The sequence below is a fragment of the Theropithecus gelada genome, chromosome 6 (assembly GCF_003255815.1).
Source record: "Theropithecus gelada isolate Dixy chromosome 6, Tgel_1.0, whole genome shotgun sequence".
Classification (NCBI taxonomy): Eukaryota; Metazoa; Chordata; class Mammalia; order Primates; family Cercopithecidae; genus Theropithecus; species Theropithecus gelada.
Genome location: NC_037673.1, coordinates 154,078,780 through 154,105,573, shown reverse-complemented (window position 1 = coordinate 154,105,573; position 26,794 = coordinate 154,078,780). Strand labels below are relative to the sequence as shown.

General features: G+C 44.0%; 1 protein-coding gene across 2 annotated transcripts in view; it reads left to right on the top strand.

The window, feature by feature from the left end:
* Positions 1-26,794, top strand: part of ADAM19 (ADAM metallopeptidase domain 19) — a 98,640-nt gene that overhangs the window by 11,564 nt on the left and 60,282 nt on the right. For both annotated transcript variants that reach the window (XM_025389279.1, XM_025389278.1), the window contains exon 4: positions 26,373-26,451. In XM_025389279.1, coding sequence (XP_025245064.1) covers positions 26,373-26,451 — 79 coding nt within the window. The remainder of the gene's footprint in view (positions 1-26,372; positions 26,452-26,794) is intronic.

The window sequence follows — 26,794 nt, the reverse complement described above, 5'->3', positions numbered from 1 at the left end:
GGGCACACAGAGGTCTGTGTATGTGTGAGATTAAGGGAGTGGATGGACCGGAGGTCTTCGGCAGCTGCCTTACTAGCGCCAGCCCAGTGCGTGGCAGGAAATGAAGGAAATTAGAGGAAAACAGCAGAGAGGAGCGAGCAAAGCAGGGGTGTGCTGGGGCTTGGCGCCTCAGACTCAGATCGTTCCATGTGTTCTGTGTCAGCTGCATCTGAGATTTTGCCAATAGGGCATTGTCAACAGTCTCCTGGCTTCATCGGGCCCGGCTCTTCCATCTTCCTAACCCCATTCATCTTGGGTGATAGCCTGACTCAGAGGCACTTGTGCATTGATTGGCCATCAGACGCAGTCATATCTGGATTCATTTAAGGGAGGAGGTGAATGGGCACGAGGCATGACCATGTCTGTGGCCCATTCTTTGGCCATTCCCCATCTCCTTAGCTGTGAAGAGCTCTCCTTACTTGGCCGAGGGACTCTGAAAACCTCTGGTATTTCCCCACCGACCATCCCACTTTTCGTTTTGCCACACAGACGTCGCAGATAAGGCCGCATGGCTTGGAGAGCTGCCTGTCTCCTCTTGGCAGCCTCCAGAACCCCCTGGAAGCCAATGAGTAATCAAATGCATCACTGCCAAGAAAAGGATGAAGAAGGACCTTCCTGTATACAAAAGGATGGGAATGACTTTTAGGCTTGGGTGGAAAGGGAGAATATAATTTATTCCAAATTTGGGCTTTTTGGGCACTTGCAAAGGAGGATGAGTGGTGTCCCGAGTATGGTTAAAATACAACTCGCAGCTTGTGCAGTGGTGGTGCTTCATCCACATCCTTCCTCTGCCTCCAGGACATGGTGGCCGCGGGAAGCCAGAAAGATGGGGATCACAGTCATTTTTGTTTCTCTCGAGAGTAAAGCCAGTTCAGGCTGTGTTTCTTCTCTCTGTTGTCCCTGGAATAGACCTGGCCAGCTGCATCCCCAGACAGTGCAGCAACTATTAGCCCTGGATTTTTCCTTGCGTTGTCTTCCTTTGGTCCTTCAAGAAAAGGCCCTTAGAGGATTTGTTCTTGACTGTGTCTCTCAGGGGCCTGCCTTTGTTTCTCATGGCCCCAGCCTATTAGCCCTAGTCTAAGTGTTCCCTGTTGTTGCCTGTGTCTAATCTCTCCTGTTCTGCCCCCAGTAGAGCCTGTGGCCCTTCAGCTTCCTCTGGTCAGCCCAAGTGATAGTGTTGGTGTTGTGGGAAAATCTTTAGGAGTTGGTCTCTAGCCAAGCAGGAGTCCCAGGACTCAAATCTCTATCCTTCCCTCCTATTTTGAAACATTTGCTAGAGACCATAGGAAGTTAAAGCAGGAAGATGCCTTAGAAAACACTGAATGGAATGATCTTAGAAAACTCTGAAATTATGGATACAGAAATTTTGATTCAGAGAGGGATAGGCATTTGTCTGAGGCCACCCAGCAGGTAAATGGAAGAGCTGAAACTAGGATCATGTGTATTCTTGGTGTGAGTCTGGAGTTACAGAATGTGACCCAGGGCAAATGGCTGAATCTTTTGGAACTTCAGTGTCCTTGTCTGTAAAATGAGGGTAATAAGGCCAGCCTCGTGGGATGGTTGTGAGGATAAATGAGGTGAAGTGCAGGAAGTGCTTGCAGAGCGCATGGTGAGTGACCAGCCACTGTTGGGATTTTTATTGTCCCACACTGAGGCTCCAGAGGAGAACCCATGGCTGTGGTTCTAGCATCTGCTTTTCCGAGAGCAGCTGTCGTTTCCCATTGAGCTGCTTGGGCTGGATGTGGTTCCTGGCCTCCTTGAGTTGGCAGAAGGCAGCAGAGTTGGTAAAAATGGAAGCAGCAGAGCCAAGCAATATGACCTCACCAGGTGTCCCTGGGGGATGGCTTCCTGCTATTTTCATCCAAATTGGGCTTTTTGTTTTGAACATGTGTTAGTGAGCGGAACTCCAACTGCACACGACTTCCTAGTGTGTTTATTTCCCAAAGCCTTCTCATTCATGGTGCGTGCGAGTCCGGATTCAAAACAGCTTTGGAGTGGGGGAGATGATTTTCTAATTTTTCAAATCACTGTGTTGCAGTTTCTATAATCTCATGATATTTGGGGGAAACTAGGCCCTGGGCCAAGCCATTCTCAGCCTCTGGTTCTCAACCTCCTTGACCAACATATTCATTTTTTAAAATCTACTGTGCCTCTGTGATATTTCAGGCACCAGTGCAGGTACTGGGGATAAAGCTGGGAATAAAACAGTTCAGCCTTTATGGAGCTTCTATTCTAGTGGGAAGTGGTAAGCAGACAAGTGAGTGCACCGTCTGTCAGGTGATGGGTGCTGTGCACGAGACAGAGGAACATAGGGAGTGGGGCCAGAGGAGTGTGGAGGTGGAATGGGAGCTGCTGTTTCTGAATGGCAGTCAGGGAAGGCCTTGCAGGTGAACTGATATTTGAGCCAAGACCTGAAGGAGGTGATGGAGTGAGCCATGTGGGCAGCTGAGAGATGACAATTCCAAGGAGAGGGAACAGCCACGTTCAAAGGCCCTAATAGATGATGAAGGTTTCCACTCTCCATCTGTACATTTCCCCATACACTGGATTCTCAGGTCTCCCAGGAGCAGTGAGCAAGGGCTTCTGGGACTCTGGGGGGAGGGAGAGGACCTTTTACATTTCTTTTTCATCATCCTGCCGTGTCTGGCCTTCTCCCATCAAATCAAAGCCCACGTGTTAATGCATGGCCCAAAATAGCAGTGAGCAAGCCTTTAATGGAATTCACACATGGAGAGATTGCCAAGAATGGTGAGGATGGAAAGGCATGGGGCATGGGCCAGGAGAGGAGGGGGAACACAGCAAAGGGAGCTTCAGCTCAGGCGGCAGACACACTGAGGTGTCCTACAATAGCACGGCAGCCGGCAGCCTTTCTCTGCTTTGAAGCAACTCAGGATAAACGGATGACATCCGTGACAGGCACACTTTCTTTTTTTCTATTGAGTGCAGGTGAGAAACTGTGACCCTTTAGGGATAATCTGAGCATTCCTTTTGTGTCGGTTATTCCTGTGTTCTGATCCTGGCTCCGCCACTTACTGCCTTGTAGCCTCTTTAAGCCTCAGCTTGTGCATCTGGGGTTTAATTATGGTCCCATGTCACAGAGCCACAGGGGGGATGAAATGAGATGGTACAGGTGAAGGACCTAGCAGAGTGCCTTGTTGGTATTCCAAACTTAAGGTTGCTGTGATTATTTCTTGTTCATTGTTTTTAAATTGCCAAAGCAAATCATGCTTATTGTAAAACATGTAGCAATTCCAAATAAACAAAAGAATGAAAGTTTCCCCCCCACAAGGAAAATCCACTGCTGCTTGGTGAGCAAACCCTGGACCTTTTCTATGCGTACAAGAACATGCACATGAATCCTCACAGACACAATCACATACAGACACAGTCACACAGAAGCTGCTATTTTTGTTGAGGAGGGAGGAGCAGAAATGAGATTATGCCAGACATATTGCTCCAGCATTTCCTTTTTTGAACTCAATTGGATGTCAGGAAGACAGTCCTCTGCTCTAATAAAGTATATATTACATTGTTTAATATTTATATACACACGTAATCACATAATTTGCAAAGATTGGTGCCTAGCTGTTGTTTGGAGAAACTTGTGATTGAGGCAGTGTGGCACGGTGGACATAGCATTGACCTCAGAGACAGATGATGTGGAATTGGTCAACAAGCCAACCAGCTACCCTGATCCTCAGCTTTCTCAACTGTAAAATGCAGAGTTTGGCCCTGGATAGGCTCTAGGCTCGGAAGGCTCTTCCTGCACTACCTCTTTAAAGTGTGCTGTGTGAGTAGAAAAACACAAAAGAAGTCTCTGCCTCAGGAAATTTGCTCTACTTTGGAGACATCCTGGGAAATAGTGGGCAGTGGGATAAAGGAAAATGGTGCCCCAAATCACGGGACCTTGAAGTTGGGGATGAACTTCTAGGTCAGAACCTGGCAGTTCAGGCAACAGAAAATACAAGAAGGGAAACTACAGAGCAGAACTTACAGACTGCTGTTTGCACAACAGATTTGAGCATTAATCCATATTTTTTCTCCATGTTCTTCTCCCCATGTCCTGAGACTGCCTCACCAACCCAGGAACCCATATTTGACAAAAACTTGTTTGCTGAAATCAAATGGAATCCTCCTTAGTTAGCTACAGGCATCCAGGGAGATGAACAGGGCTATGTGAACCCTGGCGCTGTCTCCTGTCCTTTCTTGGCTTTTTCCCAAAAGGAGGGCACACTGAATTGCTCGGCCAGATTCCTGGATGCTCACTGGGCCACATTACTAGTGAGCAGGATCACTCTATTCCAAGATCACCTTCAAAAGCAAATGAACAGCTCAACTAGTAGGCACTTTGCCCAGAGGCTCTTTGGCCATATGCTTCTGTCTTCTAGTGTCTTAAACACATTCTAGGACTCTCATCTCTTCGGTAGACTGTCCTTCCTCAAGTCCAAATGACGATGGCTTGAGAAAGGGAGAGACGTCCTTTGGTCTCACCCCATCCATTTGTGCTCCAGCCCAGTTAGCTAAAGAGATCCTATTTGCTCAAGTTTAGTTAATAAGAATGGGTGTTTTTTTTCTTTTGTGAGTATGTCTACCTCCAAACCACCTGGGGAACAGCAATTGTCAAGGCAGAATTTGGCCTTTAGAGGTTTACTGATTTTAATACCCATGATTACCTCCCTCTTTAATCTTCCTTCCTATCCCTAACTTCTTATCAGTCCTTCAGTGATATCACAGGGTAGGAGAAGGCTTTTGTTGTTCTGGAAATCAAACTACAGTCTGGAAAATTAACAGTCATTCAGTGCTAATGGAGTAATCTAGCTCCCTAACATTCTCGTTTTTCCTCAAGTCCATTATACAATTTGGATTGCATAACATTGGTGGAATTGAAGAAGGGCAGAATTAGCAGGCAGGAAGGGAATTTTTCAGCAACACACAGGGCAGATTAGTTGCCATCTCCTATTCCTGCGCTTGTTTTTCAAGGAGGCCTGGTAGAAATAGTAGCAGACCCAAAGCAGAACCCTGAATACCACTTAGGCAGTGGAGCTCTCCCCACCTCCACCCTCCCAGCTTCCTCCCGGGTCAAGAGTAGACTTTAACATCTTACCTAGGATAAAGGACAGCTCTCTTTGACCCTCTCCTGTCAGGAGCTTCATTTGTTGTTGGCAGAATTCAATTTCCTGGATCAAAGAGCAGCTTAGAAAGGCTTAGATGGTATCCCAATGCTCTTAGTAAACCATGCTTCACTGAGTTGCATTTAAATGAGTCATAGACATATGGATTACATTGCACTTAAAATACACATGGCTCAAGAAATTAAAGGATATCATTTTTTAAACCAAGTATTTGGCAGACCTAAAGTATTCAAAATGTTTTTCCAAACTCTGCTTGCAGCTGTACTCCCCATTCCCCGTGGCTAAGGTTGTATAACCCGGGGAGACGGGTGCTGAGGAAACAGTTGGATGAATGGGTGGGGACACCAGAATTTGATGAGAGCTGCCTGTGGTGTCTGAAATTTTCTTCAAATGTTCTTTGGAAGTATCAAGAACTGGTTTAACCCTGCTGTGTTGATGCTGAAGGCAGTGAATGCATGAGTGGATTTAAATTCCAAGTGCTGTGCTAGGCACGTCATCCCAGAGAGACCTAGTAGTCCTGTTTGAGATGTAGTTTCTAATTGTAGCTTTGTAGACTGAGAATAATTTCATTTGCAATTCCCATGTTGTCCCAAATGCCTGGAGTTGCAGAACAAATGGATTGCCAGCCAGTCTGATGTGATTTTTGTATAAGCCAAACTCTCAACCCCACCCCTGCATAAGCAGGGTCTCCATTTGCAATGTACTGAATGTTTCTGTCTCCCTTCAAATTCTTACATTGAAATCCTAGTCCCCAAGGTGATGGTATTAGGAGGTGGGGCCTTTTGGAGATGATTCGTTTATGAGGGCTCTGCTCTCATGAATAGGATTGGTGCCCTGATAGAAGAGACCCCAGAGAATTAGCTCACCTTTTCCACCAGGTGAAGACACAGCTAGCAGCTACCATCTATGAACCGGAGAGAGGGCCCTCACCAGACCCCAAATCTGCTGATCCCTTGATCTTGGACTTCCCAGACTCTAGAACTGTGAGAAGTAAATTTGTTGCTTATTTGCTACCCAGGTTATGCTGTTTTGTTATAGCAGCCCGAATGGACTAAGATGCCATTATTTCTAAATTGTTGGAAACGTGATATCACTTTCTTAGGGTCCATTGCTTAAGCTCAGACTCAGTAATAAGCCTGGTGATCTGAAGGGATGCAGCTTCATGATACACTTGCCTGAAGTATCAGAGTGCATCCAAAATTGCAATAGCCTAGATGCGTTGATTCCGAAAGCCATGTGCACACAAGCCTTAAACATCCTAATCCATAGAGTAGAACAGATTTGGACTTTGGTCCCAGAGACCCCAATTCAATTCCAGATACTGACACTTCCTGGTTGGGTGGTCTTTGGTACGTCACTTGCCTTCTAAGTTTTACTTCTTCATCTGTATTCATAGTAATACTACTTGGCCAGGTGCAGTGGCTCATGCCTGTAATCCTAGCACTTTGGGAGGCTGAAGCGGGTGGATCACTCGAGCTCAGGAGTTCGAGACCAGCCTGGGCAATGCGGCAAAACCCTGTCTCTACCAAAACCAACCAACCAACCAAACAAAAACCCCCACAAAAATTAGCCAGGCATGGTGGCACATGCCTGTAGTCCCAGCTACTCAGGAAGCTGGGGTGGGAGGATCTTTTGAGCCCAGGAGGTGGAGGTTGCAGTGAGCTGAGATCATACCACCACACTCTAGCCTGGTTGACAGAGCTAGATGCTGTCTCAAATAATAATAATACTGCTTTGTGAGCATTTGCTGAGAATGGATACCTCGGAAAAGGCACTTCACACAGTGTCTTATTGAATCCTCATGGCAACCCTTTGAATGAGATATTGTCTGCATTTTGTAATGAAACTCAAGCACAAGGAGTTTAAGTAATTTATCCAGTATTGGGCATAGCCAGGAGTCAAACTCAGGCCTGCCTGCCTCTTACTACATTATAGCACTTGCATGGAAAATAGAGACATTGATACCTTCATTGCAGGGTGTGGAAGGCTGAAAAATGTGCCCTCTCCCCTCCAACGATAACCACATTCTAATCCCTGAAACATGTGGCAGAATCTTTGCAGATGTGATTAAGTTAAAGATCTTGAGGCCGGGCATGGTGGCTCACGCCTGTAATCCCAGCACTTTGGGAGGCCAAGGCAGGTGGATCAACTGAGGTCAGGAGTTTGAGACCAACCTGACCAATATGGTGAAACCCGTTCTCTACTAAAAATACAAAAATTAGCTGGGCATGGTGGTACACACCCCTGTAATCCCAGCTACTCGGGAGGTTGAGGCAGAAAAATTGCTTGAACCCAGGAGGTGGAGGTGCAGTGAGCCGAGATTGTGCCACTGCACTCCAGCCTGGGCGACAGAGCGAGACTCCATCTCAAAAAAAAAAAAAAAAAAAGAAGACGAAGAAGAAGAAAGAAAAAAAAGGTATAAAAACCTTGCTGATAAAACAGGTTGCAGTAAACAAGAATCACTTGAGCCCGGAAGGCAGAGGCTGCAGTGAGCCGAGGTCACACCACTGCACTCCAGCCTGAGTGACAGAGCGAGACTCCGAGACTCCGTCTCAAACAACAACAACAACAACAACGACAAAGTTAAAGATCTTGAGATGGGAAGATTATCTTGGATTACCTGGATGGGCCCTAAATACAATGGCAAATATATTTGTAAGAGGGAGGCAGAAGGAGATTTGACTACAGACAGAACAGGAGACAGTGATGTGGCCACAGAGGCAGAGATTAGAGTGGTGCAGCCACGAGCCAAGGAGAAGCTGGAAGAGGCAAGGAACAGATTCTCCCAGAGGGTGCACAGTCCTGCTGACCCCTTGATTTTGGCCCAATAATACCGATTTCATTCTTCTGAACTTCGAGCTGTGTGAAAACAATTTTCTGTTGTTTGAAGCCACCAAATTTGTGACAATTTATTACACACTGGCCCCAGGAAACACACACACAGGGTTTGTGAGGTTAGGAGATAATGTATTATAATGTGCTTAGTACAACGTCTGGCACATAGCAAGCAGGTTTTCAATACATGCTAATTTGTATTAATGCAAAGTCCAGAAGAAATGTTTTCAGGTGTTTTGGGGATGCCAGTCGTGACGTGTGGCCCTTGCAGCTTTCTTCAAGCATGAAAATGACAAGAGAAAAAAACATATTGAGCAATAATCTGTGTGGTTATTGCTTATCTACATTACCTAAGTTCCGGGTCATGTTCTCTGATGCTCTGTCTGCCCTTAGGGAACTTCTGGCTGAGGATAACTAGGAATGATTGTCACGTATTAATAAATGGTGATAGCTAAAATGTAAGAGATGCCTGTATAACAGGCATTGTACTCTGGTATTTACCTGGGTCATCTCATTCACTTGTTACAACCAACCAATGAAGAGTAGATTCCTATATTAGCCCTATTTGGCAGATGGGGACCCTGAGGTGTGGAGCAGTGTGACTTGCTCAAAGTCATGTGGGTGGGAAGGGCAGGGCCAGGATGTGAAGCTAGATCTGTTTGACTCCCAAGTCCAGGCTTTTAACAGGGGCAGTATATTGCCTCTCAGATGCATAGTCCTGGCTCAGTATGCTTTGGGCTCTTCTTTGGTTAGCACTGGCATTTCTTCTCCACTATTCTACTCTCCCCCTTCCCTTTCCTCCTACCCTTCCCAGGCCCTGGTTAGAATTTTCATGTCAGTGTAATGTGATAGTGTAATCCAGGCAGGTGTGGATCCCAAGCTTGGCTCCTTGCACTACCTGGAGGTATAAGCTTTGTCAAGTTGTTCAACCTTTGGGAGTCTCAGTTTTCTTATCTACGTGATGGGGATAATAACCTCATAGGATGTGTGTGGAATTCAATAACGTAATGCTTTTAAAGGATTTACAGGGTGCCTGGTGCACTATGAGAGCACAATAAATAGACACTGTTATTTGTGTTTTCCAGGGTCAGAAAAACATTTAAGAATGAAGTCAGAGGGAATTCCCCTGAGCTGGTTTCCAAATGTAATTAAGAAGGGTTGACCTTAAAATCCATTGCCCCTGGGAGGAAATTACTTCTGCTCTCCAGTGATGCCCAGTTTGACCTAATTGTGTCTCGAAAACACTGCTTTGCAGTGTTCTCCAGTGGGCCAAACTGTACCTCTTTTCTGTGCCTGCAGAATCAGATGAGGCCCTGAACTGTCCAATATGAGGTTGGGATTTGTCCACTGGTTCCGGCTCTCCTTCCAGGGAGCCGCAACCAGTGCAGCCAGGAAGGATGTCCACGGTTTTCTTTTGTCTCAAGCTTATTTCTCCTGGCTGCTCTTCAGCAGGAGCACGGGGTAAAATGAATGGGAGGAAGCTGTCAACTGCCCTGTTGGCCTTAGATGGACCCTTATCCGAACTAAGGGAAGCTGTGGACTTGGAAGAAGTCAGGAGTGCTTGAGTTTGGGGATCCCTTTATCATCAGGCTGCTTACCTTCAGATAACAACAACTGGCATTGAGGGAGTGAGCATTTACCATGAACTTAGTATTTTATGTAGATTTAAAAATCCCTATGTATATTTATATACAAATGAGGTCATACTGTATTCTTGGTTTTGTAACCTATTTTTTTTTTCACTTGGAAATATAGCATGGGCATTATGAAAACATTTAAAAGATTTTACATGGAACTTTTTGGAATGTTTGACATTTTTCATAATAAAACTTCAGAGAAAAATTAAACAAGTTATAGAGTTTTTAAATGCATGGTATCATACTTGATATACTATTTTATAATTTGCTTTTTTATTTTTTGTCTTCAGTGTCTTTCCACATGAGCACATTTATAGACCTGTTTCATTCTTTTTAATGGTGACATAGGATTCCACTGAATGGATGAATCAAAATTTATTAATTTCCTTATTAACTAACAGTTAGGTTTCTGATTTCTTGTTATTACAAATAATCCTAGTAACAGGATTGTACACAACCTGTAAGCACATTTGCAAGTATTTCTGTAGGACTATACCTAGATGTAGAGTTACAGGATCCTATGGAGTACATAATTAAAACATTTTTAAATTTTGACAAGTTGTACCTCTCGCTCCACAGATACCTCTCTAAAGACTGAATGTACCATTTTGCATTTATACAACAACAGATACCTCCCCAAAGGTTGAATGTACCATTTTGCATTATGAGTATATTATAAATGTGTCTCCATGTACCTTTATCATATTTAAAAAATTAATTAGAAGTTTTATTTTTACTGACTTTGTAGCCCATAAAACAAGTCTCAGTAATTTTACTTTTTCCTTTTTTAATTTTTAATTTTCGTGAGTTCATACATAGTAAGTGTATATATTTATGGGGTACATGAGATGTTTTGGTACAGACATGCAATGTGAAATAAGCACATCATGAAGACAAGGGTACCCATTCCCTCAGGCATTGCAAACAGTCCAATGATGCTCTTTATTTAAAAATGTACAGTTAAATTGTTATTGATGATAGTCACCTTGTTGTGCTATCAAATAATAGGTCTTATTCATTCTTTCTATTTTTTTTTTTTGTACCCATTAACTATCTACATCTCCCCACTACACTCTTCCCAGCCTCTGGTAACTATCACTCTCTCTGTCCATGAGTTCAATTATTTTGATTTTTAGATCCTACAATGTCTGTGCCTGGCTTATTTCGCTGAACGTAATGATCTCCAGTTCCATCCATGTTGTTGCAAATGACTGGAGCTCATTCTTTTTTATGGCAAAATGGTACTCCATTGTGTATATGTACCACATTTTCTTTATCCATTCATCCCAGATAGAGACTTAGGTTGCTTCCAAATCTTGGCTATTGTAAACTCTGCTGCAACAAACATAGGAGTGTAGATATGTCTTCAGTATACTGATTTCCTTTCTTTTTTTCTTTTGTTTTTGAGATGGAGTCCAGCTCAGTCACCCAGGCTAGAGTGCAATGGCACAATCTCAGCTCACTGCAACCTCCGCCTCCCAGGTTCAAGCGATTCTCCTGTCTCAGCCTCCCGAGTAGCTGGGATTACAGGCGTGCACCACCATGCCCGGCTAACTTTTTGTATTTTTAGTAGAGACGGGGTTTCACCTTGTTGCTCAGGCTGTCCTCGAACTCCTGTTGCCCAGGCTGGTCTCGAACTCATGAGCTCAGGCAATCCACCCGCCTCAGCCTCCCAAAGTGCTAGGATTACAGGCGTGAGCCACCGCGCCTGGCACACTGATTTCCTTTCTTTTGGGTCTATACCCAGCAGTGGGATTGGTGGATCATATGGTAGCATGACATAGTGGTTGTACTAATTTATATTCCCACCAACAATGTGCACAAGGGTTCCCTTTTCTCCACATCCTCACCTCACCAGCATTTATTATTGCCTGTCTTTCAACTGGGTGAGATGATATCTCATTGTAGTTTTTTGTTTTGTTTTGTTTTGTTTTTTGAGACAGAGTCTTGATCTGTCCCCGAGGCTGGAGTTCAGTGGTGCGATCTTGGCTCACTGCAACCTCCGCCTTCTGGGTTCAAGTGATTCTCGTGCCTCAGTCTCCTGAGTAGCCGAGACTATAGGTGCACGCCACCACACCTGGTTAATTTTTTTGTATTTTGTATTTTTAGTAGAAATGGGGTTTTGCCATATTGACCAGGCTGGTTTCAAACTCCTGGCCTCAAATGATCCATCCCAAAGTGCTGGGATTACAGGCATGAGTCACGGCACCCAGCTCGTTGTAGTTTTGATTTGCATTTCTCTGATGATAAGTGATGTTGAGCACCTTTTCATAGGCTTGTTTGCCATTTTTATGCCTTCTTTTGAGAAATGTCTATTCAAAGCTTTTGTCCATCTTTTGATTGAATTATTAGGCTTTTTTTTTCCTTATAGAGTTGTGTGAGTTCCTCATATAGTCTCGTTATTAAGCCCTTGTCAGATGGGTAGTTTGCAGATATTTTCTCCCATTCTTTGGGTTGTCTGTTCACTTTGTTGATTGTATCCTTTGCTGTTCAGAAGCTTTTCAACTTGTTGTGATCCCATTTGTCCATTTTTTCTTTGGTTGCCTGTGCTTGTGGGGTATTGCTCAAGAAATTTTGCCTGGACGAATGTCCTGGAGATTTCCCCCACGTTTTCTTGTAGTGGTTTAATGGTTTGAGGTCTTAGTTTTTTTTTGCGGGGAGGGGACAGAATCGCACTTTGTTGCTTAGGGCTGAAGTGCAATGGTGTGATCTCAGCTCATTGCAACCTCTGCTTTCTTGGTTCAATTGATTCTCCTGTTTCAGCCTCCCGAGTAGCTGGGATTACAGGTGTGCACCACCACGCCAGCTAATTTTTGTATTTTTAGTAGAGACAGGATTTTGCCATATTGACCAGGCTGGTCTGAAACTCCTGACCTCAGGTGATCCGCCCGCCTCGGCCTCCCAAAGTGCTGGGATTACAGGCATGAACTACTGTGCCCAGCCTGAGGTCTTAGATTTAAGTCTTTAATCCATTTTGATTTGATTTTTGTATACAGTGAGAGATAGGGGTTTAGTTTTATTTTGCTGCATATGGATATCCAGTTTTCCCACCATTTATTGAAGAGACTATCATATCATTTTCATGGCTGTGTGATATTATATTCTATGTGTATGCATGATTAACTCTTACAGTTTCTTATAATGAAAAATTATCAAACATGCAGAGTGGAGAGAATGATGTTATGAATCACTGTATACCCAACTGAGTCAAAGAGAATTTACATGTAACATGGATATATAGAGGCAAGTTGCCCTTGGCTTCTTTACAAGTTTATATCTCACTACCCTTGTTGAGAGATCCTGTTTTCCCAAACACACCACTGAGTTGCTTTATTGAGCTTGGGCAGACTCTTTAAACCCAAACTCTCTTGTCTTTTTTTTTCAAACAGCTTTGCTGAGATATAACTCACATACCATATAGTTCACTCATTTAAAGTACACAATTTTATCTGTTTTAGTATATTTACAAAGTCATGCAGCCATTGACATAATCTAATTTTAGAACATTTTCACCACTCCAAAAGGAAAACATTAGCAGTGTTATGAGTTGAATGGTGTCCCCCCAAACTCAAACTCATATGTTGAAGTCTTTATCCCCAGTACCTCAAAGTGACCTTATTTGGAAATTGAGTTGTGGATGTATTTAGTTAAGATGAGATCATACTGGAGTATGGCAGGTCTCTAATCCAACATGACTGGTGTCCTTTTAGAAGGGGGAGGTTTGGAAGCAGACACATACTCTGGGAGAATGCCATGTGAAGATTAGAGTTATGCCACCACAAGCGAAGGAACTCAGAAGCCAGGAGAGAGGCCTGGGATAAGCCCTTTCCTTGCACCTGCATAGAGAGCATGACACCTTGATCTTGGACTTTTAGCCTCAAGAACTGTGTGACATAAACTTCCAACTTTTTTTTTTTTTTTTGAAACGGAGTCTTGCTCTGTCGCCCAGGCTGGAGTGCAGTGAACTTCCAACTTTTAAGCCACTTGGTTTGTGACACTTTGTTAAGGTAGTCCTAGAAAACAAGTACAGTCATTCTTCATTCTCCCCAACCCCACGTCAGTCCTGTGAAGCTGGCAATCTGATGTCTCTAGATTTACTTATTCTGGATGTTTCATATAAATGGGATTATACAATATGTGGTCTTTTTGACTGGCTATTTTCACTTTGGGTAATGTTTTTGAGGTTTATTCATGTTGCAGTATGTATCAGTATTTCTTCTTATTGCTATATAGTATTACATTGTATAGATATACCACATTTTGTTAATCCATTCATTAGTTGATAGATCTGCCTTTTAAACTTTACGTTTTAAATGCCTCATATGCCTTTTAAATCAAACATTCTACAAGTTTGATTTCAAGGGATACTGATTAAGCACCTCTATGTAAAGTCCTGTGCTAGGTGCTGTAGAGATTAGGCATGAAAACAGGATATTCTTACCTTCTGGCAGTTTAGACTCTGTGGGAGAGAAAACAACATGCCAACAGCATTATCCAAGACAGATTACAAATTTACATGGTAGAATTGAAAGTAAAGTACTGCGAAGGCAAGAGGAATGGGAATTTGTGACTGGGGAAGAGGGGAACCTTCCCTAATGGGGGTTACTTGGAATATTGTCTTGCAGAATGAAGGGAGGCTTTTGATGAGGGAGGGAGATGAGATGAATGGAGAATGAGAAAGGAATTCAGACTGAGAAAACAATGTGTAAACGTTTGGTCTGGATCAAAGGGAACCTAAAACTATAGTGCTACTAATCTTTTAGGAATTTAATATCCCTAACTAGCCAAATCAATTGAATTCAGAAGAGTGATATGTTGAGGTTGGAGAACGGGTTGCTTTTCCTTCACTGGTGGGCTACCAGAGAATTTGAGTGGCGTAGAGCTCAATATTTTAATTCTCCCATTTTTGGCTTTGAGTTGCGTTCTCTTGCCTCAGGTAGACCCATGTGGTCAGGGAAGTAGGTGAGCTACTTCTAGGAAACATGCTTGAAGTGCACTCTAAAGCTAGGCTGTATTTCTACACCGTGGAAGAGAAGCAGCTTTCCTCCCACCCCTCCCCACTGAAGAACAATTTGGGCCGAGCCAAGGGGATGGAGGTGTACTTGGTGGATGGAGCCCATGGATTGGAAGGGGCTGAGCACAAGGCAGTGATGGCTTCTTCACAACTTCTGTAGATGGGGAAGCCTCCTGAGATGCAAGGCTGGTGGGCGGGATGCAGATGGATTTATGGATATACATTTGGATTTGGGAGAGGCCCTTTTGGCCCTCTCTTTTCTCCCAGCTCCGAGGATGTGACTAAGCTCTTCATCTAGGCTCTCTGGAAATTGGAGGGTATTTCCTACTCTTTATGCTTTGTGCTTGGGCAATGGAGCATGACTATCCTGGAGAAAAGTGAGAGGAGGCTGACAGTGTGGCCCCTGGACAGATTCTGTCCTGAAAATGAAACTACATTTACACTTCACCCAGGAGATATTTTTGATTTTGAGCAATTAATGTTTGCTTTTTCTTTATTTAGAACTCAGTGATATACACAGACCTTTGGCTGACCCCTTGAATAAACTAAGTGAGCAGTCTTTTGGGTACTCTGGGGCAAGTTGCTAGGTCTTGCACAAACTCAACTGGGGCAGGTATTGAGTCAGAGAATCCCTGGCTTTTCTGGCAAGTCTCTTCCCAGTGTACTGGGCTTGAGCTCTGGACTACTCATTGAGAATTCCTAATTTACGTCTTTCCTTTCTTCTCTTCCTTCGTTAAACAAATATTGTGAGTGCCAACTATGTGGCAGGCACTGGGATAGGTCCTGGGTATTCCTGGGAGAATCAGTGGTGATCAAAATAGTCTCTGCCATCATGGGGCTTAGAACTTAGAAGAGGGGACAGATAATTAAACAGTTACAGAACAATGTGGGGCTTGCTAGGAGGGAGGAAGTAGAGGGTACTGTAGGAACATGGGGAAGGGGAACTTCCCCTGGACTGGGGGCATGGGAAGTCTTATAGGAGGAAGTAAAGAAAAGGGGGAGTGTGGTGGTGGTGGAGAGTGTGGCAGAGTTGGCTCATGCAACAGCAAGTATGTGCCAAGCAGCACAAATCACAGGATCAAAGGCCCAAAGGCAAGAATGACATTGAAAATGAAAAGAAGTTCTCTATAGTTAGAACAGAGAGAAGGAGGAAGGAAATGATGAGAAGAAATTGGTGAGGCAGGCAGAGGTGAGTCCTTAAAGGGCCTTGCAGGCACCTTAAAGAGTGGACTTTTATCTTGAGGGCAATAGGAAGCGGATGAAGAATATTTTAAAAGTCACATAGTGACAGCATCCAAAATGCATTTGAGAAGGACTAATTTAGGGAAGAGGTAGCTGATATAAAGAGAAGAGGATAGATTCCAGAGATATTTATAGGGTGGAATCATGGAAACTGGGAAATGGGTTGCATGTGGGCTGAGGGAGAGGGTGGTTTCAAGGGAGAGTCCAAAGTTTCTAGCTTGAATAAGTAGCAGGATAGTTGTCTTAATTCATTTTGCATTGGCAAAACAGAATCCTAGAGACTGGGTCACTTATAAAGAAAAGAAATCTGTTTCTCACAGTTCTGCCAGCTGGGAAGTCCAATATCAAGGTACCAGCATCTGTTGAGGGCCTTCTTGCTATGTTACCCCATGGTGAAAGGTAGAAGGGCAAGAGAGCACATGAAAAAAAGAGCAAGAGAGCACACTTGCAGCCTCAAGCCCTTTTATAACAGCATTAATCCATTCATTAGGGTGGAGCCTTCATGGACTAATCACTCCTCATCAGGTCTACCTCCCAACACTGTTGCATTGGGGATTAAGTTTCCAACACAGGCTTTTGGGGGGACACATTCAAACCATAGCAAGGGTGGTGTCTGTCCCTGGATTTTTCCTTAGCTTGTGGTGGGACCTTGGACAAGCCACCTCTTTCCTTGGATCTTTAGTTTTCTCATTGGATAGGTAATTAGACTCAATAGACTAATTAGACTAGGTAATAATTCCTAGTCACCAACTTGGCAGGATCATCATGGGGATGCAATAATAAAACCTATGTGAAAAGCAGTATCCTGTACTCTTTCCCTAGCGCTGACAGGCCCAGCAGAAGCAAAATCTGTGCCTCCCCTGGTTTTCTCTGTTTTTTCCTCCTTATCTAAAATTCTAAGCACTTGATCTCTTAGGAACTGGTGAGACCTCTGCTCATTCCAGCAGCTGAGGCTTCACTGGGGACCTCTCTAGGGATTCTGAAACTGGCTTTTGTTGAAAACAATGATATCATTGAGTAGGTGGAGCTGGGCTGGACTTTCCTCAGCCAGTTGAAGGAGAAATGGGGTCTTTATGACTTCTGTACTTGTGGCTCTTTTCCAGCTTCTTCCATGGCTCCCATGTGTCTCACTTCCCCCCTTTCCTCCTTGCAGAAAACTGGCAGTCTCCACATTTTCTCCTCTTGCATCAGTCTCCCTGGGGAGAAGGCCAGAAGGGCCAAGGAGCTATAATGGCTGCATTATATCAAGCATGGTTTCTTTTTCCAAGGGCTCCCTTCTGGGGAAGGGAAGGGCAAGTCATGGAAAGGGACTCCTTTGGAGGGAGACTGGAGTTCTGGGGAAAAGGGTGATCTAAGTGTGGGGAGGAATGTCAGACTCTTTGTATTCTAGAAGCTCTTTATCTCTTGACTCACTGATGCTAGATTTGGGGCTTGGGTAAGAATGCAAAGGTCAAACTGGCCTCTCTGGGATATGGTGATAGGAATATGGGTTTGGAGAAGGAGGGCAGCCATGTTGAGTGAGTATCCTTAGTTCCTGATCCCCAGACTGGTCTTGCTCTCTGCTCACAACACACACACACGCACATACACATACACACACACACGCACACACATGCATGCGTGCACATACACATCCCTTCTCCATAACTGTGTAGACAGCTTGTTAGGAGAAACTGGAAATTGATTACCACACTGGTTTGCAGCTGTTCCAGGAAGGAAGATGAGCTGTGAAACAGTGCCTTCTGGGGACCAGATAGTAACACCTGCCCTCTGCATGGTGTCAGCATTTGCCAAGCACTTGGGAACTGCAGGTGCCAAGCCAGGAGAGGGAAAGGAAACCTAGGCCTGCCTCATTGGCTGCTGAAGCCCCATCCTGTAGCATAGTGCCTGCACATCACGGACCTCCATACATGTTTGTGGAATGAGCAAGTGGACTTACAGATGCACGGTCTGCAGGGTCTGATGCTCAGAAAAGGTGCTGCATCTTGACCAAGGACCCCCAGCAAATAGTGATGAAATCAAGCTGTGAGAAACTCTGGCCTCCCGATGCCAGGTGGCCTGCAGTTTGTACCACATTACACTGCTTAATATGCAGTTATTCATGAGATTACATGAATAGCCTTTCTCTCTGCCTTCTGGGTGTGTCTGGATGGCCCAACTCTTGGCTTGTCTACCACTGACATTTAGCTTACTCTAGTTCATTGAGATGATGGGTTTAGAAACAAAATATAACTGTGTGATGCTGGGCAAGTTGCTTTTGCTCTTTTTCAGATTCTTCCATCTGTAAAAGTGGAGGTCAGGGTTGGGCAGAGAGGGTGGTATATAAATAATGTTTCATTGCGGTAGACTCTAACTTACACACTAACCCTCGCTTCTCCTAAACAATCTTTTTGGAAAGGATATGGGGGAACGCATAGAATGAGGGAAAAGTTGAAAAACTAAGGTTTGGAAAGGTTGAGGTCCCAGAACGAATAGATGGTCCCTTCATGTACTATCATCTTGAAGTTCCGAGATGAGATCTGACTGTCCAGGCATATCATGAAGCATTCATTTGGCCAGGCAAGGGCAGGGACCTTGATCAACTCCAGGTGCCCTAGTCAGCAATGCAATGAGAAGGGAGTATTTCCTTAAATACAAATTGGGCCACTGTTATCTCAGGAAGGTGGCACGGATGCTGGGCAGGCTCCAACAATAGGTATCCACTATGATCTAGGAGGGCTTTCCAAGTTCTGACATGCTTGACTTATGCTTTGGGTGTGGTTTGTGCCTTAGTGTGCTAAGAAACATTGGACAAGTTTATGAAAGTTACTGGGATATTTAATCAGAGCCTAAAAAGCGCTAAGCACCTACACCTACCTGTTTTATGTTTGTTTGTTAGTTTCAGGGAGTGGTCCGCTTATTCCCTTTTTTCTAAGCATATTCTCACAGCTTCAATGATCTCAGACGGTCCTTCTCTTCATTTCCCCTGTGTCTTATCCACACCATTTTTCTTTATGATGTACCTCTCTCCTCATACCCTCTTACATCCGTCTTTCCCTTCAGGTTTTCTGTGGTATCGGCTAATCTGATAAACACTGTGGTTATTTACCAAAAACTGGTTGCTAGAGAAGTTGCTCCTACTCACCATTTTCGCTTTTAAATTTTTCTCAGAAATACTAAAGGTAGCACCTCATTTCCCTGAACTGTTCTTATCTGATTTCAACAAATACACATAATGGACTATTCGGGACACTGGAAAACAAATTTGTGAACTCTTCTTGGGTGAGCCATTTTGAGGGCCCCTCAGGTCCCTGCCAGTTAAGTTGTCTGATCTCAAGAAGTCAGCTCTATTTGTGCAGAGAGGTTACTCATCTTCATGGAGGCAGCCAAGAGGGAGGCCTGAAGAGGGTTAAGTAAAGACCCTGCTGGCCAAAGGAGTCAGTGGTGCTCATCCAAACATCCTTTGGTATATAATGTAATAGCAAAACACAGGACCAGAAACTAGTCGGAAGGGTGCCAGGTCTTGTGGGGACTGGGAGAAGATGTCATGGGAAGTGGTTGGTGAAAGGGAGTGTTGACTTAACGCATTGTTTGGAAACTTCCTTAATAGGAAGTTAAAGAAAACATACTGAGTAGTGTTGGCCTTTTGCCAGGCTTCTGGATGGCGCCATTTTGCCTTCGGAGTGTTGCTTCCAAAGCTGCTCCTCTGGCAACGATGGTGCTTATTCAAGGGAGTCCCTGGAATAGGAGGAGGTCCCAATTTTTTACTCTTGGAGCAACCTCCAAAGTTCCCCTTTCCTTGGCCTTTCTGTTCCCTCATAAAGGAATGTGTCTGCTTGCAGCCCCCTGGACTCATCAGTCCCTTATTTGGCTTTGGGGCCATGCCTTTGGCACGTTGGTTTGTTTCCATTCCTTTGGAGTCAGAGGTGGAATGAGCACTGATGCAGAAATCTTGGTTCTGAAGCAGCTCTAGCTGTCTCTTCCCTGCTTGTCTTTCAGCATCTTAGAAAACAAAACATTACTCACTGAATTTATTTTGTCCCAGATCTAGACTAGTGCAGGCCATGACATTAGAATAGCACTCTGCTTTTCAGAGACACTTTCCAGGACCTGTCTGTCCTGGGCATTGCCATTTCTGTTTGATAGAAAGGGAAACTGAGGCTGAGTAGTTTGTGACTTGCACCGTATCACCCAGCTAGTTAAAAAATATTGTCAAAATTTATAAACCCAAAAAGAGAGAGACTAGTATTATAAACCTCAGACAGCCATTACCTAGATTTAACAATGATCAAGATTTTGGCACGTGTATATATAGCTAGTGCTGGAGAAAATGATAGCAATATTTGTAAAGCGCAAATACTTTCTACTTTACAAATAATTCTTACACATTTGTTCATTTTATCTAATGAATAGTCATGTGATCTTCCTATATGCCAGGCACTATTCTAACATCTTACAGGAGCACTGTGAAGTAGATTTTATCATTCTCCTCATTTTTATGATGAGAAACCATAGGCATGGAGAAGTTACTGACCAGTCTGAACTCACACTACTTATAAGAGCTAGGATTTGAAAGTATTTTCTCATTTGGTCCTCAGCATCGCTGTGATACTGACGGTGATTATTAGTCTGTTCGTTTTGCAGTCTAGAAAATGGAGGGGGTTTATGTGGCTCACGTGAAAACAATTTTTATACAAATGCATAGTGAGCACTTCTCAAAGTTTTATTTATCTAATTAATGGGGGAACCAGCAAGATGATAAAACTGGTTTAAAATTAGATAAGGGAAACTAAGATGTGTTTGTGTGGGTGTGTGTGTGTATTTAATAGTGAAAAAAGGAATGCTGAGATAAGATTGCTAAATGAGATACAAAACTAGTTAATATCCTAGGGGCTGTAAAACCATAACCTTTGGGGTTATCTTTTCTACTAGATGGAAATATTTGCATTCCTGTTGTATCTTATTAAGTTTTTACAAGTTAACATCTGATTTTACAGAGTGGAGCAAGGGCTGCCGTAATTAATTGTAAATAGTACATCTTTCAAAGCCACATTCTTCCCATAAAGACCAGAGAACAATAGGCAGGCCTCTGAGAGTCTAAAGCTTGGCTATGCTCCGTGTTTTTTAATTTAATTTTTTGAGATGGAATCTGGCTCTGTCACTCAGGCTGGAGTGCAGTCGTGCAATGTCAGCTCCCTGCAACTTCCGCCTCCCGGGTTCAAGCAATTCTCCTGCCTCAGCCTCCTGAGTAGCTGGAATTATAGGCACGCACCATCATACCCGGCTACTTTTTTTTTTGTAGAGAGGGCTTCCGCCCTGTTGGCCAGGCTGATCTTGAACTCCTGGCCTCAAGTGATCCACCTGCCTCGACCTCCCAAAGTTCTGGGATTACAGGTATGAGCCATCGCGCCTGGCCGTGGCTGTACACTTGTGTGACATTGAGAGGAACCATAGTCATCTTTTGCTTTATTTCCAGGCTTTGGAAGGGCAGTTGCATAGTGCGGCTGCTGCTTAAACCAAAGCATTCTGACTTTCCCTCTCTGCTGGGCTAGGATGATCTTTAGATGTTTGGAAGGTGATTAGGAGGCTTAGACATGAAAAAGAGAATTAAAAATGTTAAAATTGCTCAAATGGAGTAGAATAATTCCCACAACCTGAAAACATAAATCACCTGAAATAAAAACCAAAAAAAAAAAAAAAAACGATTAAAAATACAGATTTCTTAATCCTTCCCTAGAGAAGGCAGGGGATTGTGTATTTTTGAACAGTCTTTCCGTGTTGTGCAGTTGCTGGGCTAAGTCGCATGGTGAGGACATTATTACGAACAGAGGCAGGATGAAGACCCTCCAGGTGAAATAAGAGAGACCAGAAAAGCAGGACCTCCCAAGGCATCATCTGGAGACTCTTGGAAGAATTAGATAGAGAAAGACCCAGAGAAAGGAGGTGTCAGCAAAACTCGCTACTGAGGTGAGCAGAGTGATGCTCGCCTATGCTGAGCTCGTCTGCAGAGTGTTTTTCAAGGTAATTTGGAAATTGTTATCACTTTATCTTCACTGGTTTGCTTATCTGAAGCAGGAGGAAGAAGGTTTGAGCTCCCAGAAGATGTTTTGCAAATTCATTTTAGCGTCACTGTTCCTTCCTCTCTAGAGGGTGGTTTAGCATAGAGAGGCATTTGAAATTTGTCTGATGATAAATAGAACTTAAAGGAACTGTCCTGAGTTTGAAGCTTCCCAGCCTTAGGAAAGATGGGTCCAAGCTGTTTTCAGGCTGCAGTGTACTTTTGGGGCTGGCTGCTTGTACAGGTTTCAGTTCTTCTTCCCTAGAGAGTGACCTGATGTTTTATGTCCAGTATTTGGGGGTAGCTTATTTTCCTAGGTGGAAGTCTGAAGATGCGGGTTTTGCTCGGGGACTTTCGAATCTAAGTGACACAGATTTTGCTCAACTGTAGTGCTGGCTACTATTCTAATGGTGCTGAGACATGGCAGTGTCCTACTGATTTCTGCCTGTCCATGGGCTCCTGAGCACGGAGCAGACAGAGCGGGAGGCAGCAGGGTAGAACAGAAATTGCTTTTCTATTAAAGCTAGAAAAAAAGAGTGGGCGGAATGGGAAATCTTGCACAGTCTTTTCTCTTCCTGGATGCACATCACTCATAAGTCGTTTCCTGAAAATCCTAATGCAATCCAGTGGTGAGAGACGGCTTCCTGCCGGTCTGCTGAGCCAGCCGCTTGTTAGGGAGGAGATGAGAACAAGATGTGGTCAGAGAATGGGGCAGCTGAGCTGGGCCGGGCTGCTCAGTGGCCATGTGCCCTCCTCTCTGTGGGATAGCAGTGTCCTTTGGTTCTGAGAGCAGCACCTGAACACATGGGCGTACATGGACCCAGCTTGGGGGAGTTGCAGAGTTGTTCAAACCGATGGCTGCGCCCTAACCCTAGAGTTTCTATCTGATTCGTGAGTCTGGGTGGAGCCCGACAATTTGCATTTTTAACTAGTTTCTAGATGATACTGCTGCTTCAGAAAGGGTGGTTAGGTGGAAGATGACGGCAGATTGTTTTATGCAGATTCAGAGGCCAGAACGAAGGCCTGTGGGTACCAGTGCCAGAGGGGTAGTTTTTAATCTGGAGTAAAAATTAACTACTGTATGTGGTCAGATATGGAGTGGGTAGTCTCAGGAGCAGCCTCTCCCAGGAGGTGTCCAGTGGTGAATGGCCATCTGGCAGATTCCTACATGAGATAAAAAGTTCATTTATTCATTTGCGAGTTTATTCACTCATCCACTCATTCACAGAATGCACATGCACTGCCTGCTTGCTAGGTGCTGGGGGCCGGGGAGAAGCCTTCAAAGACACCGAGGTCCCTGTTTTTGGGGAGCTCACAGTGTAACTGGAGTTTGACTGTATGATTTCTAGGGTTCCTTTCAGTGCTGAGGGTCGGAGAGTCCTGTGATGATGGGGTAATGTCACTGGATGGATGATTGTTTTCCCCCCTTGCTAAGCTTCAGAAGAGGCTGAGAATGTTTTTACCAGGAGTGCATTTTCTGTGGGAAAATTCACACTTCCCCACCGACACCTGGAATGAACCATTAAACTCTGAACTCCTGACCAGCTGTACATGGCGCAGTGTGTGAAAGCAGACCCAGGAAATGGGCTGCAGGAATGAGCACGCTGCGTTTTACCACCTCTCTTAAGCGATGGACTGGGGAGTTCATGGCTGGGGAAAGTTAGAGAAACTTTCTGGGTGCTTCTGTCATAATCCCTGTTGAAAGCAATAATGATTATCACTAACTTTTACCGAGCTCCACTTTGTGCCAGGCATGGCATTAAGCCTGCTACATTTATTATGTTGTCTGATCCTCATCACAGCCCTGTCAAATGAGTATTTCATCCTCTTTTTTGTCTAAGAGGAAACAAAGGTTCAGAGACGTACATTTACTTGTTCACGGCCATAGAGACAGTAAATGTCAGAGCTGGAATCAAAACGACAGTTTTTCCAGTGTCCAGACCATGCTCTAAGCTCCCAGGACACTGAACTACTCATCCATCCATTCATTCAGTAACTAGTTAAGTGGTTTTTTCATTGAACAAATGTTGAGCACTGACATAAACCAGTGAGCAAAACTGCTTGGCCTCTGCCCTCATGAGGCTTACAGTTTTTCTCCCTCAGGCAAATGGGTGACTCCTCCCTTGAATCTTGGGCTAGTTAGATGCTAAGGAGAAAGAGAAAGGACTGGGAGACAGATTCTGTCAAGTTAGCCACTGACCCAAAGTTTCCATGTGAATGAGAATTTCTCTTCACAAAGCTGGGGTTTGTGCTTTGCTTTATTTTTACATTTTCCTGTTGGGCTTCTTTTCTTCTTGTCCAAGGCAAGAAGATGAAGACCTTGACATAGTACAGGAGACAATTCTTGTGGCATTTGCCTTCTGACCACACACTGGGGATGGAGGGAAATCTGAGCGATCCCAGAGCTTAGAGCTAGAAGTGACTCTAGAAGGATTCTAGAGACCCTCAACGGTGACCTTCTCTTGCTGGGAAATGTCACCTCCTTTAAAACCTGGGTTATCCCTGCAGATTCCTTTGGCTTTCTGTGCTGGCCACAGCCTACATTTTCTTCTTTTTAAGAGCAGTTTTAAGTTAAAATTTCAGTTTTCAAAACACCTCTCTGACAGTTAATTTAAAAGTCAACCAGCTTCAGAAATATGCAACTTATATTGTGAACATCTTCTGCAACTCCTGAGATAATCACCATCAACAAAGGTCATTTGTGTCTCCTTTTTTTTTTTTTTTCTTTTGAGACAGTCTCGCTCTTGTCACCTAGGCTGGAGTGCAATGACGGGATCTCGGCTCACTGCAACTTCCACCCCGCAGGTTCAAGCAATTCTCCTGCCTCAGCCTCCCGAGTAGCTAGACACCTGCCACCACACCCGGCTAATTTTTGTATTTTTAGTAGAGACGGGGTTTCACCACATTGACCAGGCTGGTCTTGAACTCCTGACCTCAGGCAATCTGCCTGCCTCAGCCTCTCAACGTGGTGGGATTACAGGTGTGAACCACCACACCTGGCCTCTAATTATTTCTGATGCCTGCTTTAGAGTGTGTAGTATTTGATTTTCAATGAAATGGACTTTTAAAATACATACTCTTCAGAACTTCACTGTTGCTGTCTAACTCCATTTTAGACATCTTCCCATATTAGTACATACAGAGCCACATCATTCTCTTTTTGTCAGATTCGAATTTCTAATGGTGCCTTCCTTTAGAAACCTTTCTTGCCCCTTGACCTGGACTTCTTTTTTTTTCTTTTTCCTTTTTTTTTTTTTTTTCTTTTCTCTTTTTTGAGATGGAGTGTCGCTCTTGTCGCCTAGGCTGGAGTGCAATGGCACGATCACAGCTCACTGCAACCTCTGCCTCTCAGGCTCAAGCGATTCTCCCGCCTCAGCGTCCCGAGTAGCTGGGATTATAGGCACCTGCCACCACGCCCAGCTAATTTTTGTATTTTTAGTAGAGAAGGGGTTTCACCATGTTAGCCAGGCTGGTCTTAAATTCCTGACCTCAGGTGATCCACCCGCCTTCGCCTCCCAAAGTGCTGGGATTATAGGTGTGAACCACCGCGCCTGGCCGACCTTGACTTTCTCTAGATCAATTCTCCCTTTAATGAGGCTGAACTATTAATAGTTGAAAACATCCATTTGACTCTTGTATTTTTCTTTTAATTTTTAGAGAAATTCTAAGAATATTTCTTGGAGTTGCCTGGCCTTTGGTGAGGAGATTCTTAACCTCTGCTTCAAGGGGTCTGTGGTGAGAGAAACCAATGTCCAAGTTTAGAAAAGGAAAAAAAGGAATTTATTGGAAGGGTAACATAGAATTACCAGGTCTCAGGGAATCTGAACCACTAAGCGTCAGAAAGGGCAGGCAACGGAAGCTTAGGGAACCCTTGCAGCAGGCACAGAACAGATGCATTGCTTCCATCTGTTCAGACCTGGCAGCATCACTCCACTGGCCAGGTCACCACTTGGCCAGGGCCAAGTAGGACTCCTTGATTGACAGTCTCACCAAAATACACATCAGAGAAGAGGTATTCCCTTAAAGAAAAATTGGTCTGCTGATACTAAAAATTGGTAGATCCAGTGCTGGAAAAATCAACCAAGGTGCACAATAGGGTTCATAGGCCCTGGAAAATTTTACATGTGTTTGCATGTCTGTTTTCCCAGGACCCAGACAAATACTAAGATCATTGCTTTAGTTCTGTCAATTCGATCTAGTTGGAGTGATGTTCCCATAGTGATGATAAATTATATTTAATTTACATTAAATATAAAATTAACAGCAAACTTCTGGTTTTCCCTTTTGTTCCTTAGCCCTTAGTGGCTGCCCAGTTTCTTTTGCATGGAGATGCTTGGGAGAGTCCTGCCTGGTTCAGTTAAAATCACTAGTTGTTGTTGCTAGGAGAATGGAGTTCATCCACTTATGATATAAATGTCTCTTTTTATTTTTTGCAGGCAACTTTTTGCTCCTTCCTACACAGAAACCCATTATACTTCAAGTGGTAACCCTCAAACCACCACACTGAAATTGGAGGTGAGTTCAGGTCAACAAATGTCTATACAGCAACTGTCCTCTCCCAGCACCACTCCTAGGACCTCAGGAGACGCCTGATGGAGTTGGTCCCTCCCCTGAAGGGAGTGTTTCCCCCACGTGAAGACCAAGGGAGCAAACCAGAGAAGCAAAACATATATTTGATGTTTCATAGGTGCTCCCCCTTCTTTGCTAGCTAAAATGGCTAAAGAAACATAGACTATTTTAGGGTAATTGCATCTGATTACAGTTGGTGCAAATTACTATGAAACATACATGCTCTTTACTTTATGTTGATTACCCACATATTAACGAAAGTTTTAGTAAAAGGAATGACTTACTCGTA